Below are 23,305 nucleotides of genomic sequence, written 5' to 3' on the forward strand. Positions count from 1 at the left end.
AGAGGTGTGGCTCGCGCGAGGGGCGCGGCCTTGAGGCACGGTCCCCTCTGGAGGCGGGATCTGGGCGGGCAGTCGAGAGACCAGGCCCAATAGAAAAGAAAGGCCCGAGCGCTCGCGTCCCCACGGGTCGCCAGAAACTTGGCGGAGCGAGCCAAGGGCGGAGTTTGAGAAAGGGGCTGCGTCCAGTGAGTGGAGCGGCGAGTACAGCGCGTCGACGGCGGAGGCGGGAAGGGGGCGGAGGCCGACCGAAGGCAGCTAGGGACTGGCTGAAGGGGGTTAGCGAAACGTTAGCGGTCGGGTCTGGGCAGGGGGTGGAGCTGGTTGAAGGAACGGGGCAGTCCCCTGAGGAGTGGGGCTAGTTGAAACGCTAGGGGCGGGATCTGGCGGAGTGGAAGGTACCGGTCCGGCCCGATAAGGGGTGGAGTTAAGTGAATCGTTAAGGGTGGAGTCGAGACCGGGGTCGGGGCCGGGGCCGGCTGAGTGAAAGGGTGGGTGATTATCCCGGGAGATAGGCCGAAAGGGCAGGTTCGTGAAGGAATGGGGTCTGGGCCGGGCTTAGAGGGCCTGGGAATGGGGCTTAGGAGAGTAGAAGGGGTGGTGATTGGTTGGAAAGGGCAGGCCCTAAAACGGACTGAGTGAGCCCGGGGGCTCATTGCTCCGTGAAAGGGCAAGACCAGGGAAAGAGAATCGTGTAAAAGGGGTGGAGTCTAGCGGGCCGGGCGGGGCCAGGTAGAATGGCCACCTGAGTGGAGGGAGAAGGCCTGAGAGAGGCGGAGTTTGGAAGGCTGTGGAGAATCAGATCGCGTAAGGAATGGAATCTAATAGAGGGGGCGGAGCCTGGAAAAGGGCAGAGAGGTGGGGTCCTCAGGGCGCACTAGCCCCCTCACATACCCACGCTCCCCCACACACCCCCAGAACCGCGGCAGGGGCCAAGCCTCCTGAACTATGACCTCCACCGGCCAGGATTCCACCACAACCAGGCAGCGAAGAAGTAGGCAGAACCCCCAGTCGCCCCCTCAGGACTCCAGTGTCACTTCGGTGAGGCCCTAGACCCGCCCTGATGAGGGGGAGAGGGAGCAAGTTGGTCATGCCCTGGACTCTGACCCTTCTCTCTGATTCACAGAAGCGAAATATTAAAAAGGGAGCCGTTCCCCGCTCCATCCCCAATCTAGCAGAGGTAAAGAAGAAAGGCAAAATGAAGAAGCTCGGCCAAGCAGTGGAAGAAGACCTAATCGTGGGACTGCAAGGGATGGTGAGCAGGATCTGGCTGCGGTTTAGCCTCGTATGACAATCAAAACCCAAAGGTTCCCCACCCTGGACAGTTCCCTCTGACTCAGGGCCTAAAATGGATCTGTGTCTCCTTTTTTTTTCCTCTGCAGGATCTGAACCTTGAGGCTGAAGCACTGGCTGGCACTGGCTTGGTGTTGGATGAGCAGCTAAATGAATTCCATTGCCTCTGGGATGACAGGTGAGGCTGGGTCCTCCAGGCTGTCTCCAAACCACAAAATTAGAGCCCATTAGCAAGAATAAATCTTTTCTTACCCCAGCCTGGATACTGGAAGCAGATGATTTGGGGAGGTAGGGCTCACACTTGAAAGGGTTCTTCTATGTAGCTAACAAACATTTATTGAGTGCCTATTGCGTGCCAAGAGTTGGTGATACAAATGTACCAAACAACAGACAGGGTCCCTTCTCTAGGAGTGGATTGGTGAGTAGGAGGGCAGATCATTAAACAGCCAACAGCAGTATGAGGTGTTTAATGAAGACAGACTTAAGACCAGGGGATTCAAGGGTGTATAATAGAGGATCCTAAACTAGTATCCAGGCTTCCCAGAAGCCTTTATAGAGGAAGAGACATTTGTACTGAAACAGAAGGATGAAACCTCCCATTTGCTTTACTTTTCAAAAAGAATCAGCAAATCCTTTTGGCTATATGTTCAAAATATATTCACCATTTGATCTCTCCTCACCACCTCCACTGCCGCCATCATCATCACTCACCTAGACTTGCAGGGGCCTCCTCCCTGGTCCCCCCTACTTCCAACCTCACCTCTATTATCTGTTCATGCAGCAACCTAAAAAAATATGTATGAGATGATGTCTTTGTTAAAATACTTTAAGGAGGCTGGGCACGGTGGCTCACGCCTATAATCCCAGCACTTTGGGGGGCCAAGGCAGGTGGATCACTTGAGGTCAGGAGTTCAAGACCGGTCTGACCAACGCAGTGAAACACTGTCTCTACTAAAAATACAAAAATTAGCCGGGCATGGTGGCACGCACCTATAATCCTAGCTACTTGGGAGGCTGAGGCAGGAGAATCGCTTGATCCTGGGAGGCGGAGGTTGCAGTCAGCCGAGATTGTGCCATTGCACCCCAGCCTGGGCAACAAGAGCAAAACTCTGTCTCAAAAAATAAAAATTAAAAAAAAAGTACTTTAAGGGCGAACTGTTGCCCTCAAGGTAAAGTCCAAATTTTTCATCCTGGCCTCAAAGGTTCCACATGATCTGGCTCCACATCACTTTGTGACCTCGTCAGCCAATCCTTCTCACCCGCACTAGTCCCTTTGTTCTTCCAACATGCCAGGCACCCTCTTGCCTCTGGTCTGTACCCTGACCAACCCCTTTCCCAGAGATTCTTTTCGGCCTTCTCCTCTTCCAGCTACCTTTCACATCCCAATGAGACTTTCTCAGAGAAGGTTTTGCCTGGCCAAACCCTACCCCAATACCTGATCTTATTTTCCTAGCCCATGACGTTGTTTGCTAATATCATACTTGTGTGTTTACCAATTAATATCTATATCCCTTATTCCAACCTAAGACTAACTTACTATGGGAAAAAGACTTCTTTTATGGAATACCTATTTACCATCTATTGAGGAGCTAGGGATACAGCAGTAAACAAAACAAAAGCCTGTGTCTTCAGGGAAAAGGGGGAAGACAGACAATAAATAAACAAAAAGTAAATGATACACTGTGGTAGAAAGAGCAGTGTTATGGAGAAGCAGTAAAGGGAGGATAGTAGGAGAAAGTACAGTGGAGGAGACTTCAATTTTAAATAGGCTGGTCAGGGAAGGCCTCCCTATTTGAGCAGGGATCTGAAGAGGTGAAGGAGTAAGTCATGGAGACAGCTGGAGGAAGAGTATTCTAGGTGGAGGTTGGGGGGCAGCTAGAGTAAAGTTCTAGGGCTGCCTGAAGAGTATTTGGTTCAACTGAGAACCAGGGAAGAGACCAGTGTAGGTGAAGCGAAGCAAAGGAAAGGGAGGGGTAGGAGATGGGGTCAGAGAGGTGATGGAGGACAGATTGTTTAGGGCCTTCTGGGCATGGAGAATACTTTGGCTTTTACTCAGAATGGGATGGGAGCCTCGAAGGGACATGAACTGATTAGGGTTTTAACCAGTGTCTGGCTGCTATGCACAGAAAGGACTGTTGAGGTGGCGAGGGTCGAAGCAGGGAGGCCGAGGAGATGCCGCCACAGCGCAGGCAGGAGGGTATGGTAATAGCAGTGGCAGTGGTGAGGAGAGGGTCACACACCAGAGCTGATGGGAGGCAGGACTGACACCACAGTTTTAGGGTAAACAGCTGTGGAAGGGTGGATGGGGAGATGTGAAGAGAGCAGATGTGGAGCTCCCCAGTGTCCCCATGCATCTGTGACTGTGTCTTCATCTCCCCAGCTTCCCAGAAGGCCCTGAGCGGCTCCATGCCATCAAGGAGCAACTGATCCAGGAGGGCCTCCTAGATCGCTGCGTGTCCTTTCAGGTAAGGCCCCCAAGCCAACACTCTGGGTGAAGGGCAGGGAGCTGACCTGACCTGGGTGCAGCCCATGCCTTAACCCTTTATCCCCCCTTTATTCCTCATCTCTCCCCAGGCCCGGTTTGCTGAAAAGGAAGAGCTGATGTTGGTTCACAGGTGAAGGCGTGGGAGCCTTGTAGGGATGGGGAGGAGCCTGCTCTGGACAAACCAGGGCAAGCTAAACGCTTTGGGAAGGAATGTCATGGTCTCTGTGGCCAGCCTTGGGCAAGTCGCTGAGCCTTTCTGAATCCGTGTCATCGCCTGTAACAAGGGGACCAGTAAACATAAGTTCCTCAGGAGAGTTTGATGTGTGTCAGGTGCTTAGAACAGGGCCTGATACATAATCAGCCCATGATGAGCTATTACTGTTATCATGATCTGATTGTGTGAATAGATGGTGAATGTGTGGACAGAGTGATCGGGGTTCCCCCAGGGGCTGCAGGAACCCAGATTTAGAGGCCTGGTGCTATGTGGCTTGAGGAAAGCTAGCTTCCAGAGCAGGTATCTGAGCTGAACTTTAAGAGGAGAAAAAGAGTCAGATGAAGAGGGTGACTGAGGGAAGGGAAGAACAGACAGCTGGACCAGTGTGGCCAAAGGCCTGAAAGTAGGATTTGGTGTGGCTATTGCAGGGGAGCAGAGAATATTACTGGAACTGAGGCGGGCTAGGGAAGAAACAGAATGTGTCTTATATCCTGGCTATTCCTTCAGGTTGACAGTTGGGGGAGCCAAGCCCTAATTTGACCAGGGGGTTGGTGTACGGACAGCTCAGCTGGGGAAAAGACAGGGCCCTGAATCTCATCTCCCATCTGTGTCTAGCCTAGAATATATTGATCTGATGGAAACAACCCAGTACATGAATGAGGGAGAACTCCGTGTCCTAGCAGACACCTACGACTCAGTTTATCTGCATCCGGTATGGATGAGAACTCTGGGGGCAGGGAATGGTGGCAATCTTGGGGTCCCCATCCCTATGCCCACCCCACCCTGGGGGAAGCAGCTGAGTGGATAGGGCTGTTCTCTCCCTTACTCCCTTTCTGGCTCCCCACTGTCTCTCCAGAACTCATACTCCTGTGCCTGCCTGGCCTCAGGCTCTGTCCTCAGGCTGGTGGATGCGGTCCTGGGGGCTGAGATCCGGAATGGCATGGCCATCATTAGGTAGGACTCTCCAGCATTTGACTTTTTACATTGTTTTAAAGTCCTTCCTTCAAGTGTAAAATGTATTGATATGTGATATGGGTAATATATTCATGTGATTCAAGAATCCAAAGGTACAAAAGAGGATATAATTAAAAATCTGCCCATCCTTGTCACCCAGACACCTGCCTCCTCTCATGGGAGGTAGTCATTGGAACCACTGACTCATATGTCTTCCCACAAAGTCTTATTCAAGAAATAAATACCATATTTCATTGATTCTAAGGTGTACATTTTTTCATATCTGTAACATCTTGAAATCCAGATGCATCTTACAAACAGCGACACCTCAGAATTCCGTTGGCAGTATTTTCTGCTTCGTTTTTGGCATGTAAAATCATGGTACATCTTATCATCATTGGCATCCCAGAACTGATGAAATGCAAAAGCTTTCTCCTCCCTCCCCTGTTTTTAACCACAAATGGTAGTAACATGACATACTCCCTTCGTACCATCTTTTCACTTACACATCTTGGAAACCTTTCTCTAACAGTATGTATCTTGGAGCTCGGTAGAACACCATTGTGTAAATGCACTCTATGTTAATCAGTCCCCGACTAATGGGCATTTTGGTTCTCTCCAGTCATTTGCTGTTTTAAAAAAATGCTACAGCAAATATGCTAGTACCTTTATAAAAATAAAATTTTATTTTATACTAACATAAAATAAAAATAAAATTTTATTTTATACTAACATAAAATAAAAATGTTACTTAACCCTTTTTAAAATACAGGTTGTGGGCTGAGTTCCTGCAACAGAATGACTGGGTATGAGAATGAATGCATTGATCATTTTATTTATTTATTTATTTATTTATTTATTTATTTTGAGACAGAGTTTCGCTCTGTCACCAGGCTGGAGTGCAGTGACGCAATCTTGGCTCACTGCAACCTCCGCCTCCCGGGTTCAAGTGATTCTCCTGCCTCAGCCTCCCAAGTAGCTGGGACTACAGTTGCCCGCCACCACACCCAGCTAATTTTTTGTATTTTTAGTAGAGACGGGGTTTCACCGTGTTGGCCAGGATGGTCTCGATCTCTTGACCTCGTGGTCCACCCGCCTCGGCCTCCCAAAGTGCTGGGATTACAGGCCTAAGCCACCGCACCCGGCCTTTATCATTTTAATGAACATTTTCAAATCTCCTTTGGAGACAGAGGGGTAGATTGGCAAGGGGTGAGAGTTTGAGGGCCTCCATTACTCAGTTCCCGGCAGACTTTTAGGCATCAGCATTAAAGGAATTGGTGGTCCAGGATTAGAGAGCAGGGGATAGTCTGTCTCTGCAGAGGAGGACCCCTCACATACTCCAAGCTGTTACTTTCTTGTCTTGCCCAGGCCTCCTGGACATCATGCCCAGCACAGTCTTATGGATGGCTATTGCATGTTCAACCACGTGGCTGTGGCAGCCCGCTATGCTCAACAGAAACACCGCATCCGGAGGTCAGCAACAGAGGGCAGATGTGATGGGGGTGGCATGGGGTGGGGTGTCCTGGTCTGGGCTCTTCCCCCAGATTCACCTTGATCCCCTTGCACAGAGTCCCCTCTCTCTCCTGCTCCTAGGGTCCTTATCGTAGATTGGGATGTGCACCACGGTCAAGGAACACAGTTCACCTTCGACCAGGACCCCAGGTATACCCCGACTCCCACCTAGGTGCTAGACTCCCAGCCACCTCCCACCCTTACAGGCCCAGCCAGAAGGAAGAAAAGGCATTCACATTCATGGGGCCTATCCTGGGATCAGGATCTGTGCTACTTTCTGTGTGTCTGCCATCTCTCCTAATTTCACTCTGAGGCAGGGACTGCTGGGTTCCCTATTTTACAGATAGGGGGACTGAGGCTTATAGGTTAAGAGGTCACACAGAGAAGAACTGGGAGAGATGGGATTTGACCCACAAATATTTGAAGATGTTATTCACTGATTAACCCTTGGGTTAGAGTGAACCTCAAATTACTGCTTTATTTTTTCTGATTAGGATAATGCTTCAAAGTGTTTGTTTATCCTTTCAGTAGATAGTAAAAAACAAATATAAATAAATAAATAGCAAACTATTTGTTTAAAGAAATTAAATAATACAGAAGTGTCTGAAGTAGTGAGTCTCCTCTAATTTCCATTACCTCAAAAATAAGTGTTGACAGTTTAGGTTATATCCTTACAGATTTTTTCTATAGATGTCTGAATTTTTATTATTATTGTTATAATTATTAATAACACACTGCCTAATGGAATAATTCTCCACATGTTCTTCGACAACTTGCTTTATTCATTTAACAGCATATCTGGGACACTTCTCCATGTTAGTACCTCTTAAAGTATCTTGTTCCTTGTAGTATTCAATTTTATGACTGTACCTCTGGTTATTTAACCCCAGGACTTTTAAGATGCTTCCCAGTTTTTGCTATTACAGGCACTTCTACCGTGAATAGTCTAGTAAATATGTAATTCTGCACTTCTCTGAGTCTATCTGTAGGATGAATTTCTAACAGTGGGTTGCTTGGGCCAGAGAGTTAGCGTACTTTAAAGTCTGGTATACACTGCCAGACTTCCCTCCAGGAGGGGACCAGCTTACCCTTCCTGCAGAAAGTGATTGAGCAAGTCCTTGTCAGTAGGGGACATTACTAAGTACATGTTGAGTATCCCTTATATGAAGTGCTTGGAACCAGAAGTATTTCAAATTTCAGATTTTTTCAGATTTTGAAATATTTATATTGTACTTAGTGGTTGAGCATCCCTAATCTGAAAACCCAAAATCCGAAATACCCCAATGAGCATTTCCTTTGAGCATCATGTTGGCCTTCAAAAAGTTTAGGATTTTAGGGCCAGGTGAAGTAGCTCACGCCTGTAATCCCAGTACTTTGGGAGGCCGAGGCAGGCGGATCACCTGAGGTCAGGAGTTCAAGATCAGCTTGGCCAACATGGTGAAACCCTGTCTCTACAAAAATACAGAAAAATTAGCCAGGCGTGGTGGCACACACCTGTATTTCCAGCTACTCAGGAGGCTGAGGCAGGAGAATCACTTGAACCTAGGAGGCAGAGGTTACAGTGAGCTGAGATCGCACCACTGCACTCCAGCCTGGGTGATAGACTGAGACCCCATCTAAAAAAAAAAAAAAAAGTTTAGGATTTTACAGCATTTCAGATTTCAGATTTCTAGATTAGGGATGCTCAACTTGTAGTAGTTTCATCTAGCCTTCTACCCAGCTGACTACAGGGAATCCACTTATCCAAGACATTTTACATCTGAAGAATCCAATTTAGGTTGGTTGTTCTCTAGACATTGCTTTATTGTTTTCCAGCATTCAGTGTTCCCGACAGGTGTCTGCTTTTCATTCCTTTCCAAGTAATCTACTTTCCTCTCTGCAAGGTTATCTTGGTGTTCTTTTTATTATTATTATTAGACAGGGTATCACTCTGTCACCCAGGCATGATCATATAGTAGCATGATCATAGCCCACTGTAACCTCAAACTCCTGGGCTCAAGCAATCCTCCTGCCTCAGCCTCCCAAGTAGCTAGGACTGCAGGCATGTGCCACCACACCCAGCTAATTTTTTAAATTATTTGTAGAGACAGGGTCTCACTATGTTGCCCAGACTGGTCTCGAACTCCTGACCTCAAGTGTCCTCCCACTGCAGCCTCTCAAAGCGCTGAGATTACAGGCATGAGCCACTGTACCTAGCCTTGATGTTCTAAACTTTTACCCTGGCCTTTTCACTCTGTTTAATAGTAAGTAGACATTTTACATCTGAAGATTCATGCTTTTCTTAAATTCTTGGAAATTCTTTTCTATTAGATCTTTGATAATTTCTTCTTTGTTCTCTCTGTTCTCTTTCTAGGACTTCTGTTAGTCAGATGTTAGACTTCCTGGGTTGATCCTCTATGTCTCTCTCTTTTTTATTATTTATTTATTTGTTTATTTATTTATTTATTTATTTTGGAGACAAGGTCTTGCTCTGTTGCCCGGGCTGGAGTACAGTGGCACAAATACGACTCACTGCAGCCTCGACCTCCCGGGCTCAAGCAATCCTCATGCCTCAGCCACCTGAGTAGCTGGGACCACAGGTGCACACCAGCATACCCAGCTAATTTTTTAATCTTTTGTAGAGACAGGGTCTCACCATGTTGCCCAGGCTTCTTATTTTTTATCTCATGTTTTCTGTCTCTTTTTTCTTTTGCTGTGACCTGGGAGATTTTGTCAACTTTATCTTCAAGCCCTTCTGTTGAATTATGTATTTAGATATTCTGTTAAACTCCAAAAGCTCTTTCTTCCTCTCTGTTTCTATGCCCTCTCATTCCTGATCTTGTTTTTATAGAGTATGGATTAGAAGTGCCAGCTGGGCGCGGTGGCTCATGCCTGTAATCCCAGCACTTTGGGAGGCCAAGGTGGGTGGATCACTTGAGGCCAGGAGTTCGAGACCAGCCTGGCCAACATGGTGAAACCCCATCTCTACTAAAAATACAAAAATTACCCAGACGTGATGGTGCGCACCTGTAATCCCAGCTACTCAGGAGGCTGAGGCAGGAGAATCGTTTGAACCCAAGAAGCAGAGGTTGCAGAGAGACAAGATCATGCCACTGCACTCCAGCCTAGGCAATAGAGGGAGACCCTGTCTCAAAAAAAAAAAAAAAAAGGAAGTGCCTTAAGTTTCTTCTGTTGTCTGAATTATGTCTCTTTATTCTGAGGCTGGTTGAAATATTTTTTTCTTGGTCCTTCTCTTTTATGCTGATGGTTTTCCTCAAATGTCTAGCAATCCTTATTTGGCTATTTATACCCAAGAATGAAGGCCCATTGTAGGGGGCTGTCAGAGGACTACTCTGTTGCAGTGTTTGTAGGTCTGTTTTCCTGAAAGACATTTCCCCAGAATGGGGACAGGGAATGTCCACTGACAGGTTGCAACTTTAGCGAGTGTGGGCAAGGACCCGGGCATTAGACGGGATCCTGCCAGATGTCAGAACAAAGGAGGCCTCTTCTTTGGGGTAACATCTCTTTTTTCCCTCAGCCTTTCCAAAGATGTGTCTGTTGTACTTATCTTTTCCAGTCTAGCTTTGGGCTTTGTTGGTCATCTCTACTGTTTTATTATGGTGGGTTTTTAATACTTCATTAATTTTTCTGGTTTTATCTTTATTAATTTTTTCCTCCGACATTCTTTATTTTGTTCATTTCTGGCTTCTGGAATTTAATACTTCAACATTTATCAACTCACTGGCCGATCACATTTCATCTATACCTGTACCCACTGCCCTCTTCCTATTTTCCTTCAAAGCTAATCCCAGATACCATATAATTTCTCCTGTAAATATTTCAGAATGCATCTCTAAAACATAAGTACACTTTTTTTGGAAAAGCATTACCTTAGTATCAATACCTGAAAATTAACAATAATTATTTTTTTAATCTGCCAAGGGTCTCCCATTCAAAGAATTCTTTAATATCACTAATCATTCTTTTTGTTTGAATAAATGCATAGGAGGCTATAGCTGTGTGTTCTTTCGTGGGTACACTATTGATTACACACACAGATGTGAAACACTGTGAATATATTCAGTGCATTCTTCCTTATGAACAAACATGTGTAAACAAACAAACAAAAAGAACATGTCCATGCCCTTGGATCTCCCAGCTCCCCATCTCTCAGTCTCTGAACTCCAGCAGCAGGGAGACAAACTGGATAATCCTTAAAATACTGTTGTGAAGACAAGGAAAGCAGATGATCTAAACCTAAGTAGTTAAAAGAAACAAGTAACTTTGTTGCATTGGTGATTCAGTGAATTGGCTCTTCAGAAGGGATTTTGTGTGCATTGACCTGGATCTGTACTGGATTTCTCCAGAAAGGAAACCTCAGGTTATCTTGGGTGCCCCCTTATCCTGCTCAGCATGAGACAGAGCACCCTGGGGCCCCTGGAATCTCAAAGTCTACTTTCTAGAAATTCATTGAAGTCTCTTATTCTCTGACATCCTTCCACTCTCTCTTTCTGGGTTGCTGTTTGTTTACAATTTCTTTACTGTATTTTGACTGGGGTGGTAGGAGAGTGAGGAAGTAAACCTGTGCTATCAATCCACCATTTAACTTGAAGGTGGTTGAACTTATTTTGAATTTCCCTTCTGTTTTCTTTTTAAACTTAGCTTGAGTGCTAGTTCTGCTGTTTGTTGACTTTGATGGCTCTCTTTTACAGTCAGCTTTCTTCAGATCTTTTCTTTATTCCTGTCTTCCCCGATGATATTTTTTTTCTTTTTCTTTTCTTTTCTTTTTTTTTTTTTTTGAGACAGTCACGCTCTGTCGCCCAGGCTGGAGTGCAGTGGCCCAATCTCGGCTCACTGCAACCTCTGCCTCCTGGGTTCAAGCAATTCTCCTACCTCCACCTCCCAAGTAGCTAGGATTACAGGCATGCGCCACCACGCCCAGCAAATTTTTTGTATTTTTAGTAGAGATAGGGTTTCGCCATGTTGGCCATGCTGGTCTCGAACTCCTGGCCTCTAGTGATCCACCCACCTTGGCCTCCCAAAGTGCTGGGATTACAGGCGTGAGCCACTGCGCCCAGCCCTCTGATGATAATTTTTATGTCCTACTGTGTTTCTCTTCCTCTAATGATTAACTTACTAACAGTTTAGAACCGAGATTTATCTATCAATGTCAAAAATAAAACAATCATCCTCCACCTACTCAAGACCAGAGCTTTTGCATGTTTTTATTCCCCAATTCCAAGCTCTTTTCCCTCAATTTTAAGAATCTTTTTATATCACTTGCATTAAGTTTCACAACTACATTATCAACCCATTAAAATGTGACTCTTAAGTTTGTCTAGATTCAATGCATACCACTATTTCTTGCATTTCCCTAAAAAAGCTGCCTTAGATCCTCTCTGGAACAAAGCAGGGGGTAAATGACCAGATAGAAGGATGGATGGATGATAGATTAATCATTTTGCTTTCCCCAGTCAGAATTAAGCCCTCCCATGGCCCCTTGCTGGGCTTTCTGTCAAAACACGTGCATCAAATCTTTTCAGTATCTGTTTTGTGTGTCGGTCATTCTCATCCCTCTGAGTGCTCATTCTCTCGCCTATAAAATAGAAGAAGTAGTAGAGGTGGCCTGTAAGGCATTGGGGAGAAGGAACTGCCCTTTCACTGGTCTCATGACAGCCCCAGCCAGCACCCCCTCTCCAGTTCCACCCACAGAAGCAAGTCTCACCCCTACCCCCCAGGTCTCTCTACTTCCTGCTAGAGAATCACCCAGCTCCCCAGCCTGGCTTGAGTCTCTTTTCAGCCTTAGCTGGCTGCCCTCAGCTAAGAGCCCCATGCTCCGTTTGGGCCTCCAGTGTCACAGGGTTTGACCTGCTGTTACTACTACCTTTGTCATAGGGGCAGGTAGTGGGCAGACATGATCTAGAGTACCCCACAGAGTCAGGAGCCCCCATCATCTGGGATAGACCCTAGAGCTGAGCCTGAAATTGGGTGGGCACTGAGGGGGCAGTGATGTTTGCTGAGGGAGAGGTTCTGGTGAGAGACTAAATGAATGAGCGAGTGAGGTAATGGATAGATAAAGATAAGAATGAAAAAATGGTAAGATGATTAAATTGGTGACTGAATGTAAGGGTAAATTAATGGAAGAATGGATTCCTGGATTAAATAATGGGGAAATTAATGAATGATAGAATGAACAAGTGGTTGAATGGGGAAATGAGTGGTAGAGGAAACTGGCAACTGTTAGGTTGGGGGTGTCTATGGGGATTGACTTCTCCAACTCTCTTGCCTCTTTTTCTTCTGCCCCCAGTGTCCTCTATTTCTCCATCCACCGCTACGAGCAGGGTAGGTTCTGGCCCCACCTGAAGGCCTCTAACTGGTCCACCACAGGTTTCGGCCAAGGCCAAGGATATACCATCAATGTGCCTTGGAACCAGGTCAGCATCCACCCACCTCTGCCCCCAAAGTGAGGCCCAGCCCTGCCCTTCTGTCAGCAGCTCGGGACAGGTGGCTGAACATCCCCCATCACACTCCTGTGTCTGCAGGTGGGGATGCGGGATGCTGACTACATTGCTGCTTTCCTGCACGTCCTGCTGCCAGTCGCCCTCGAGGTCCTGGGGGTCTGGGGTGTGTTGGGAGGAGGAGTGGCCTTGAAGGTTAGGCTGTGACGGTAGGTAGCCTCATGGAGTCTGTTCCCTCTTCAGTTCCAGCCTCATCTGGTCCTGGTGGCTGCTGGATTTGATGCCCTGCAAGGGGACCCCAAGGTAAGGCAGGCTCCCTGGGGCGGCAGGTGGGTTACACAGAGCCAGGCTGACCCTCCATGTCCCCCCAGGGTGAGATGGCCGCCACTCCGGCAGGATTCGCCCAGCTAACCCACCTGCTCATGGGTCTGGCAGGAGGCAAGCTGATCCTGTCTCTGGAGGTGAGTGACTCACCTTCGTCCCTCAGCCTGTGGATCCTGGAGGGCTTAAGAACGAAGCTTTCAAGTCCGACAGGAGTTCCTGGCCCAGCAATTCACTTACTAGCTGGACAACCTTGCATAAATCACTTCACTTCTTTGTGCCTCCACTTTCCTTCTCTAAAACGAGCATAATAATGGTAATCACCTCCTATCATTGTCCAGTGAATTCAATGAGGCCCCCTTCTAAGTTCCTTGTTGCTTGACATTTGGTATGCACTCTCTTATTATCATCATTATTATTATTCCCTGGTCATGTCTGGTCCTTTCCTGATCCCCCTTCACAACTCCTTGCCCCAGGGTGGCTACAACCTCCGTGCCCTGGCTGAAGGTGTCAGTGCTTCGCTCCACACCCTTCTGGGAGACCCTTGCCCCATGCTGGAGTCACCTGGTGCCCCCTGCCGGAGGTGAGCCCAGGTGGAGGAGGAGAAAGCGGGAGCCTCACTGCCCACCCACATTCCTTGACATCATATTTTCTCCCTGCCCTGCAGTGCCCAGGCTTCAGTTTCCTGTGCTCTGGAAGCCCTTGAGCCCTTCTGGGAGGTTCTTGTGAGATCAAGTAGGAAGTGGGGTGTGGGCCTGGTGTGGGGTGGAAGTGGGATTAGCCCTGGGGGAGACTGTCTTCAGACTTCTCTGACTTTACTGGGCTGCCTTGGTGGGAGAGTGTCAGGCCCTCTCTCTCCCTGGGCCCTGGTTTCAGGCCTCCCACCCCTTTTTCTGTTTGGGTCACCTGAGTTCCAGAGTATGACAGGGATTCAGATTGAGAGGGTAGGACAAACGTGGCCTCCCCCTTGTAGCTGAGACCGTGGAGGGGGACAACATGGAGGAGGACAATGTAGAGGAGAGCGAGGAGGAAGGACCCTGGGAGCCCCCTGCGCTCCCAATCCTGACGTGGCCAGTGCTACAGTCTCGCACAGGGCTGGTCTATGACCAAAGTATGATGAATCACTGCAACTTGTGGGACAGGTAGGCATTTGGAGGGCTGGATGAGTAGGTGTTGGGCGTCCCTCCCCCTCAGGCACTAAGCCTCTACCTCTCGTTTCCCCACTGCTAGCCACCACCCTGAGGTACCCCAGCGCATCTTGCGGATCATGTGCCGTCTGGAGGAGCTGGGCCTTGCCGGGCGCTGCCTCACCCTGACACCACGCCCTGCCACAGAGGCTGAGCTGCTCACCTGCCACAGGTCAGACCCCGGTGCCTGGGGTGGGTGGCTTCCCAGGACTGTGGATGAGGTCTCAAGGGCTGGAGCTTGGGTTTCCCCTCCCGGGGAGCTGCTGCAGGACTTGAGAGGGGCTGAAGTTCCTGTCTTGGGGGTGGGGCCCAGGGAGGGGGCAGACTCTCCTCACTGTCCTGCGGGTGCTCCTCTCTGTGCCTCCAGTGCTGAGTACGTGGATCATCTCCGGGCCACAGAGAAAATGAAAACCCGGGAGCTGCACCGTGAGAGTTCCAACTTTGACTCCATCTATATCTGCCCCAGTACCTTCGCCTGTGCACAGCTTGCCACTGGCGCTGCCTGCCGCCTGGTGGAGGCTGTGCTGTCGGGAGAGGTGTGTCCTCTGTGGGCTAGGGAGAGGAGGACTTGGGGGGAATGGAAAAAGAGGGCCACCTGCTGTTTCTGGAGGCTCTGAGAGAGTCAAGCAGGGCCTGAGAAAAGAGGCCATGGGGAGGGGCACGGGAGGGGGTGGGCCTAGAGGCTGGGGGAATAATGGAAGGAACTGGAGAAAGGGAAGGGTGGCCAAGTGCGGTGGCTCACGTCTGTAATCCTAGCGCTTTGAGAAGCTGAGGTGAGCTCAGGAGGTCAAGGCTGCAGTGAGCCACGATTGCACCACTGCACTCTAGCCTGGGCAACAGAGTGAGATCCTGTGTCAAAAAAAAAAAAAAAAAAAAAGGCCAGGTGCAATGGCTCACACCTGTAATTCTAGCACTTTGGGAGACTGAGGTGGACAGATCATGAGGTCAGGAGATCAAGACCATCCTGCATAACATGGTGAAACCCCGTCTCTACTAAAAAACACAAAAAATTAGCCAGGTATGGCAGCAGGCGCCTGTAGTCCCAGCTACTCAGGAGGCTGAGGCAGGAGAATGGCGGGAACCCAGGAGGCGGAGCTTGCAGTGAGCCGAGATCGCGCCACTGCATTCCAGCCTGGGCAACAGAGTGAGACTCCGTCTCAAAAAAAAAAAAAGGAAAGGAAGGTGAGGGCAAGCTTGAGGGCAGGCTGTCCGATCTTAGCACCTGCTGCTTCCCAGGTTCTGAATGGTGCTGCTGTGGTGCGTCCCCCAGGACACCACGCGGAGCAGGATGCAGCTTGCGGTTTTTGCTTTTTCAACTCTGTGGCTGTGGCTGCTCGCCATGCCCAGGCTATCAGTGGGCGTGCCCTACGGTAAGGACTCCCTGGGGCCCCCCAAATCCTGATCCTTGTGGGGACCTGGATGCCCCCCCCAGCCCATCACTTACTCATGCCCCATGGTCCACCTCCCAGGACTTCCCCAGAAAGAAGTAAGGGTGCAGCCCTTACCCAGAGAAGGACCGAGGATGGAGCCTCTTAGTGCTTATTTACATAGGACCCCCAGATCATGTTACCTGGGTGCTTATAAAACAGGATCCAGGGTCCCACCCCAGCATTTCTGGCCTACAGCAGCTGCCTCGACAGAACCCAGGTCTAGGCTCCTGATGCATACTCCAGAAGACCCAGGAACCAGCCCCCAGCATTAGCTGCCCAAGGCCCAGGGTCCAGTTCCCTAGCAATGACCCAGAAGAGCCCAGGGCCCAGCCCTGAGCACTTGCTCGGGCCTACCGGGCAGCCCTCGGGAACCAGGATCAGACTTTTCTCCTTAACTGATAGGACCCAGGGTCCTGCCACTCAGCACTAAATGCCCCTGCAGACCCCAGGGGTCTAGCCCAGCCCTCTTCCAGGGGGTAAGCATCCTGGATTACTGAGGTGCTCTCTCCTCCCCAGGATCCTGATTGTGGATTGGGATGTCCACCATGGTAATGGAACTCAGCACATGTTTGAGGATGACCCCAGGTAAGGGGCTGCAGTCAAGGGCCGCAGTGTGATCAGGGAGGTGGGTGAGCACCTCAGGGGTACTGGAGCCCCTAACCAGCCATGGTCCCCTTCCCACCCCCTCCCCGGCAGTGTGCTATATGTGTCCCTGCACCGCTATGATCATGGCACCTTCTTCCCCATGGGGGATGAGGGTGCCAGCAGCCAGATCGGCCAGGCTGCGGGCACAGGCTTCACCGTCAACGTGGCATGGAACGGGCCCCGCATGGGTGACACTGACTACCTAGCTGCCTGGCATCGCCTGGTGCTTCCCATTGCCTACGAGGTACAGCTCAGGATAGATCGCAGGATGTATGTGACACGCCTGTGCAGGTGGCAGCCTGGACCTGCCTCCTCGGCATGTGTGTGTGTGACTGCCACGTGGCTAATCATATGAGACAGCCCATGAGTGTTTAATGAGACTACCAGGGCAGTTGGTGGCTGTGATCACCTTGTGTATTTGTGCACAGGTGGCTGTACATGACTGCCTTCTCTGTGTGACACTGTGTGAGTGACTGTCTTGGCTGTGTGTGTGAGGACCTTCTGACTATGCAGCAGTGGCCCGTGTCCTGGCTGGATCTGTGTTGTATGTGTGTGCCATCACAAGTGCTTGAGTATGTGCGTGCCATCACAAGTGCTTGAGTGTGTGTGTGTGTGTGCAACTCTGTGCAGGCAGGTATTTCTCACCTTTTCTCTGTGTGATGGGTGTGATATTGTATGTCACTAAATGCAACCATCTCTGTGACAGCCTGTGTGGGACCTTCTGGATGTGGAAGGCTGTGTGTGACAGCAGTCACTGTCTGGCTGTCTGCCCTGGCTGTTTGTGTGTATGTCTCTGACTGGGAGGTAGCTGCCTTCCCTCTGTGTGAGCTGAGGGGCTGGTGACTTGTGTATGGCTGACTCTGGGAGGGAGGGAAGGGGTGTGAGCACCGCTGTGTCACCCTGGGCGCTGGTGTGCATCTTTGGATCTGCATGTGCCTCTGACTGTGCATAGGTAGCTAGGACAGCCTTCTGTGTGTGTACAACTGTATGTGCAAGTAACCAGCTCTTGTGGACACACCAGAGTGCATGTCGCCGTTGTGGCTGTGTGGTGATGGCATGTGTATGTGACTGTGCAGGGTGGCTGTGGGTTATTGTCCTCTTTGAGAAACTGTGTGTGTGTAGATGACTAGTGCAGATATATAGTACTGGTCTATATGGTACTGTCTGTGTGGCAGTACGTGTGGCTCTGTGTGACCATCTTCTCTGTGTGTGGTGCTTGCGTTGCTATCTTCTGTTATGGAAGTGTGCAAGCACCTCTCTTTGGCACTGTGTATATAAAACCCTGTATCTTGTGTATGTGTGTCCCACGTTTGACCCTGGGGTATGTGTGTGTGAGGACATGTCTCTCTCTCTCTGTTTTTCATGTCACTCTCTTGACGTGTCAGTCTGTCTCATGTTTCATGACTCTGTCTCATGTCCCCATCTGTCCCTTTTTTTTTTTTTTCGAGATGGAGTCTTGCTCTGTCACCCAGGCTAGAGTGCAGTGGTGCAATCTCGGCTCACTGCCAGCTCTGCCTCCTGGGTTCACGCCATTCTCCTGCCTCAGCCTCCCGCGTAGCTGGGACTACAGGCACCCGCCACCACGTCTGGCTAATTTTTTGTATTTTTAGTAGAGACAGGGTTTCACTGTGTTAGCGAGGATGATCTCAATCTGACCTCGTGATCCGCCCACCTTGGCCTCCCAAAGTGCTGGGATTACAGGCGTGAGCCACCACGCCTGGACCCCATCTGTCCCTTTCTACCATCTCCATGTCTCTAAGTCTGCATCTATTTCTTCTATCTCTGAGTCTGTATCTCTTTTCTTCCCCTCTTCATTTTCAGTCTCTGCTTTTGTGTCTCCTAGTCTCCAGGTTCTATGTCTCCATCTCTCTGACTTGCATCTCCCTGTCTTCATTTGTTCTTTTCTCCATGTCTCTGGGTCGCCATCACTTACTGCCTACCAAAAGCCCCTACCCTCGTGCTTATACATCTCTTCTCTCCCTGCCTCAGTTTAACCCAGAACTGGTGCTGGTCTCAGCTGGCTTTGATGCTGCACGGGGGGACCCGCTGGGGGGCTGCCAGGTGTCACCTGAGGGTTATGCCCACCTCACCCACCTGCTGATGGGCCTTGCCAGTGGCCGCATTATCCTTATCCTAGAGGTAACTCTCTCTTGGTCCCTCTTCCCACAGTGGGAGGGTAGTTTGGAAATGTTGGCACCGTCACTTAGGACAGTTTCCTGAAATCTCCTTTGAGTGTCCCTGCCTGGGATTGTTGGCACATACTGGGTAGTAATAAGAATAACAGCAACATTAACAGCCTTAATTGAGTGCTCACTATGTGCAGAGCACTCTTCTGAGCACTTCATTTGTCTTATTCATTCAGTTACTTGGCAAAGCAGCCTATGAAGTAGGGTCAGCTTACCTCATTATTTTCCTCTCTGAAGATCAGGGAAACTGAGGCACAAAGAGGTGTGATGACTAGCCTGAGATGGCACATTTACTGATGGCAGAACCAGGACTTGAACCCATGCAGCCTGGCTCCAGGGTTTGTGCTTTTTACTCTACCTGAACTGCCTCTAACAAGTTCCTGGGACAAAGGGAATTCACTGACCTTTGTAAATGACTCAGTGTCCCCACACCCTGTGCCTCAGTTTCCTCATCTTTATGAGGCAGGCTAATCATGGAGGAATGCCTGGCATATGGTAAATGCTGGATCTTTTGGATCTGTTTTTTTTTTTTTTTTTTTTTTGAGACAGAGTCTCGCTCTGTCACCCAGGCTAGTCTGCAGTGGCATGATCTCAGCTCACTGCAGCCTCTACCTCCCGGGTTCAAGTGATCCTCCCACCTCAGTCTCCTGAGTCGCTGGGATTACAGGCACCTGCCACCACGCCCAGCTAATTTTTGTATTTTTAGTAGAGATAGGGTTTAACCATGTTGGCCAGGCTGGTCTTGAGCTCCTGGCCTCAAGAAATCCACCCACCTCAGCCTCCCAGAGTGCTGGAATTACAGGCATGAGCCACCGCACCTGGCCTCTGGTTACTGTTATGCATTGTTCAGATATTAACCCGCTCAGCAACCTTCTGTGCTCTTATTTTCTTTTTTTTTGAGACGTTGTCTTGCTCTGTTGCCCAGGCTAGAGTGCAGTGGTGCGATCGCAGCTCACTGGGTTCAAGCAGTTCTCTGCCTCAGCCTCCCAAGTAGCTGGGATTGCAGGTGCCTGCCACCACACCCGGCTAATTTTTTTGTATTTTTAGTAGAGACAGGGTTTCACCATGTTGGCCAGGCTGGTCTTGAACTCCTCACCTCGTGATCCACCCGCCTCAGCCTCCCAAAGTGTTGGGATTACAGGCATGAGCCACCGTACCTGCCTCTTTTTTTTTCCCTTTTGAGACAGCATCTCGCTCTGTCACCCAGGCTGGAGTGCAATGGCGCTATCTCGGCTCACTGCAGCCTTCATCTCCCAGGCTCAAGCAAGCAATTCTCATGCCTCAGCCTCCCGAGTAGCTGGGACTACAGGCGCATGCCACCACGCCTGGCTAATTTTTGTATTTTTAGTAGAGACGGGGTTTCACCATGTTGGCCAGGCTGGCCTCAAACTCCTGACCTCAGGTAATCTTCCCGCCTCGGCCTCCCAAAGTGCTGTTATTATAGGGGTGAGCCACCGCGCCCGGCCTATGCTGTTATTTTCACAACTTTACAGATGAGGAAAATAAGTCACAGAGAAATTAATTAGCTTGCAAAAAGTCCCACTTACTATGTGCCCAGTACTGCTTGTGACAGGACACGGTGGGAGTTAAGAACACAGATGACTCCATCAGAGAGCCCAAGTTCAAACCCCAGTGCTGCCTCTTCAGCTGTTATGACCTCGGACAAGTCATCTAACCACTCTGAGCCTCAGTTTATCTGTAAAAAAAAATAGCGACTGGGATTCCTGTAGAGTTTTAAAAAAGTCAATACAGGAGTCCATGTGGAGAAAGAGTCCAGTTGTTCCTGTACTAGGTCAGGGCAGGGGCTTTTGTATGGGTTCACAGCAGTCGTCTTGTGCAGGTCAGGTCAGTGGTTACTGTATGATGTGAGGCCAGGGGTTCCTGGACAGTGTGAAGACGGATTTCTGTATGGCATGAAGGCAAGTTCCTGTATAGATTGAGCGCCCGTGGTTGTGAGGATTGAGTTAATATGCATGAAGTACTTAAAATCGGATCTGGCACACAGCAAACAATAAATGTCAGCTGTTACTAATGCTTTTATCAGTATTGTTATCTTGCACTTTACGTCACAATTTACTCCCCACAACAACCACCTTACACAGTGGGTGCTGCCCATCTTAAAGGTGTGGGTTCTGTTCACTTGTTCCCAGTACTCCCCCTCCCTCTCCAGACTTGCAGGGCTCAGTAGGGAGGATTGGGGAGGCAGGACATGTTGCCCTCCAAATTCCCCAATGAACCCCCACCATACCTTTCCCTCCCCTTTTCCTTAACAAAGGGTGGCTATAACCTGACATCCATCTCAGAGTCCATGGCTGCCTGTACTCGCTCCCTCCTTGGAGACCCGCCACCCCTGCTGACCCTGCCACGGCCCCCACTATCAGGGGCCCTGGCCTCAATCACTGAGACCATCCAAGTCCATCGCAGATACTGGCGCAGCTTACGGGTCATGAGTGAGTGGATTTGGGGGCGATGGGAACTCAGGGAAGGAGGGGGCTGAGGGGCAGGGATTAGAGGCAGGAAGGGGGACAGTACCCACACTCAAGGATCTCCCTCCCTGATTCCAGAGGTAGAAGACAGAGAGGGACCCTCCAGTTCTAAGTTGGTCACCAAGAAGGCACCCCAACCAGCCAAACCTAGGTTAGCTGAGCGGATGACCACACGAGAAAAGAAGGTTCTGGAAGCAGGCTTGGGGAAGGTCACCTCGGCATCATTTGGGGAAGAGTCCACTCCAGGCCAGACTAAGTCAGAGACAGCTGTGGTGGTCCTCACTCAGGACCAGCCCTCAGAGGCAGCCACAGGGGGAGCCACGCTGGCCCAGACCATTTCTGAGGCAGCCGTTGGGGGAGCCATGCTGGGCCAGACCACCTCAGAGGAGGCTGTCGGGGGAGCCACTCCGGACCAGACCACCTCAGAGGAGACTGTGGGAGGAGCCACTCTGGACCAGACCACCTCAGAGGATGCTGTTGGGGGAGCCACGCTGGGCCAGACTACCTCAGAGGAGGCTGTAGGAGGAGCTACACTGGCCCAGACCACCTCGGAGGCAGCCATGGAGGGAGCCACACTGGACCAGACTACGTCAGAGGAGGCTCCAGGGGGCACCGAGCTGATCCAAACTCCTCTAGCCTTGAGCACAGACCACCAAACCCCCCCAACCTCACCTGTGCAGGGAACTACACCCCAGATATCTCCCACTACACTGATTGGGAGTCTCAGGACCTTGGAGCTAGGCAGCGAATCTCAGGTAAGGCCCACCACACCCAGGTAGGGGCAAGAAGGGGCAAGAATCGGGCTTCTCTGATACATCTCTTACTTCTGCGTGTCCAGGGGGCCTCAGAATCTCAGGCCCCAGGAGAGGAGAACCTACTAGGAGAGGCAGCTGGAGGTCAGGACATGGCTGATTCGATGCTGATGCAGGGATCTAGGGGCCTCACTGATCAGGTGAGCTCAGGGAGAGGCTGGGACTGTGGCTTCCTTCTCTTGCCAATTTGTGTCTCCAGGTAGGAGCATGTGATGTATAAACATATAATGGGGAGATGGGGTCTTCAGCTTACCTAGTTTCACCCACCCACTCCAGGCCATATTTTATGCTGTGACACCACTGCCCTGGTGTCCCCATTTGGTGGCAGTATGCCCCATACCTGCAGCAGGCCTAGACGTGACCCAACCTTGTGGGGACTGTGGAACAATCCAAGAGAATTGGGTGTGTCTCTCTTGCTATCAGGTATGGAGCAGAGGAAGGGGATGGGGTGGAGGTTGGCCCGGGAGCAAACTGCAGGGGGATGCTGACCCCCACCTGAAACTCACACCCCCAACCTCAGGTCTACTGTGGTCGTTACATCAATGGCCACATGCTCCAACACCATGGAAATTCTGGACACCCGCTGGTCCTCAGCTACATCGACCTGTCAGCCTGGTGTTACTACTGCCAGGCCTATGTCCACCACCAGGTGGGCCCTGGGTAGACCCTTCGACATGTGCACTCACCCCCCACACGCACACCCCTTCTGTGATTGGGTAAAGGGAGACCACAGGCCCCTCTGCATGGCTGCCTCATGTGATTATTTTGCATGGGGCGGGGGCTGTGGGATAGTCCAGAAGACAGAGTGGTTGAGGGCTGGAGTGGGGGCAGCCCTGCAGCTGAGGTAGAGGGGTCCTCACTCTCTCTCACCTGCCCTATTCTTGCCTCCTCCTCAGGCTCTCCTAGATGTGAAGAACATCGCCCACCAGAACAAGTTTGGGGAGGATATGCCCCACCCACACTAAGCCCCAGAATACGGTCCCTCTTCACCTTCTGAGGCCCACGATAGACCAGCTGTAGCTCATTCCAGCCTGTACCTTGGATGAGGGGTAGCCTCCCACTGCATCCCATCCTGAATATCCTTTGCAACTCCCCAAGAGTGCTTATTTAAGTGTTAATACTTTTAAGAGAACTGCGACGATTAATTGTGGATCTCCCCCTGCCCATTGCCTGCTTGAGGGGCACCACTACTCCAGCCCAGAAGGAAAGGGGGGCAGCTCACTGGCCCCAAGAGGGAGCCAATATCACGAGGATAACATTGGTGGGAGGGGAGTTAACTGGCAGGCATGGCAAGGTTGCATATGTAATAAAGTACAAGCTGTTAAAAAACCTGGAGAAAGCCTTTT

General features: G+C 50.1%; 1 protein-coding gene across 8 annotated transcripts; it reads left to right on the forward strand.

The window, feature by feature from the left end:
* On the forward strand, positions 1 to 23,305 carry HDAC6 (histone deacetylase 6). 8 transcript variants are annotated; one of them, XM_032756880.2, is made up of 29 exons: positions 1 to 185; positions 916 to 1,038; positions 1,124 to 1,252; positions 1,380 to 1,468; positions 3,671 to 3,755; positions 3,865 to 3,905; positions 4,605 to 4,701; positions 4,846 to 4,943; positions 6,312 to 6,416; positions 6,537 to 6,605; positions 12,742 to 12,868; positions 12,977 to 13,042; positions 13,136 to 13,195; positions 13,264 to 13,353; positions 13,690 to 13,796; positions 13,881 to 13,948; positions 14,187 to 14,355; positions 14,444 to 14,572; positions 14,768 to 14,936; positions 15,637 to 15,770; positions 16,347 to 16,415; positions 16,527 to 16,719; positions 18,465 to 18,614; positions 20,937 to 21,111; positions 21,226 to 21,902; positions 21,986 to 22,099; positions 22,236 to 22,382; positions 22,480 to 22,608; positions 22,856 to 23,305. In XM_032756880.2, exons 2-29 carry the CDS (start codon positions 946 to 948, stop codon positions 22,922 to 22,924), a joined length of 3,648 nt encoding a protein of 1,215 aa, XP_032612771.1. In that variant the 5' UTR covers positions 1 to 185; positions 916 to 945; the 3' UTR covers positions 22,925 to 23,305. The 8 variants fall into 8 exon arrangements, with proteins under 8 accessions (XP_032612771.1, XP_032612774.1, XP_032612769.1 ...); XM_032756878.2 differs by lacking the exon at positions 1 to 185 and adding an exon at positions 202 to 275; XM_032756875.2 differs by lacking the exon at positions 1 to 185 and adding an exon at positions 305 to 395.

This window comes from Hylobates moloch, unplaced genomic scaffold (genome assembly GCF_009828535.3).
Source record: "Hylobates moloch isolate HMO894 unplaced genomic scaffold, HMol_V3 SCAFFOLD_7, whole genome shotgun sequence".
Taxonomy (NCBI): Eukaryota; Metazoa; Chordata; class Mammalia; order Primates; family Hylobatidae; genus Hylobates; species Hylobates moloch.

Bases quoted from the DNA above. Each gene is read 5' to 3' on its own strand.
- HDAC6 (XM_032756880.2), top strand. From the start codon at position 946: ATGACCTCCACCGGCCAGGATTCCACCACAACCAGGCAGCGAAGAAGT. The intron at 13,797-13,880 runs GTGAGCCCAGGT...CCTGCCCTGCAG, and splicing joins CCTGGTGCCCCCTGCCGGAG to TGCCCAGGCTTCAGTTTCCT. The intron at 22,100-22,235 runs GTGAGCTCAGGG...CACCCACTCCAG, and splicing joins CTAGGGGCCTCACTGATCAG to GCCATATTTTATGCTGTGAC.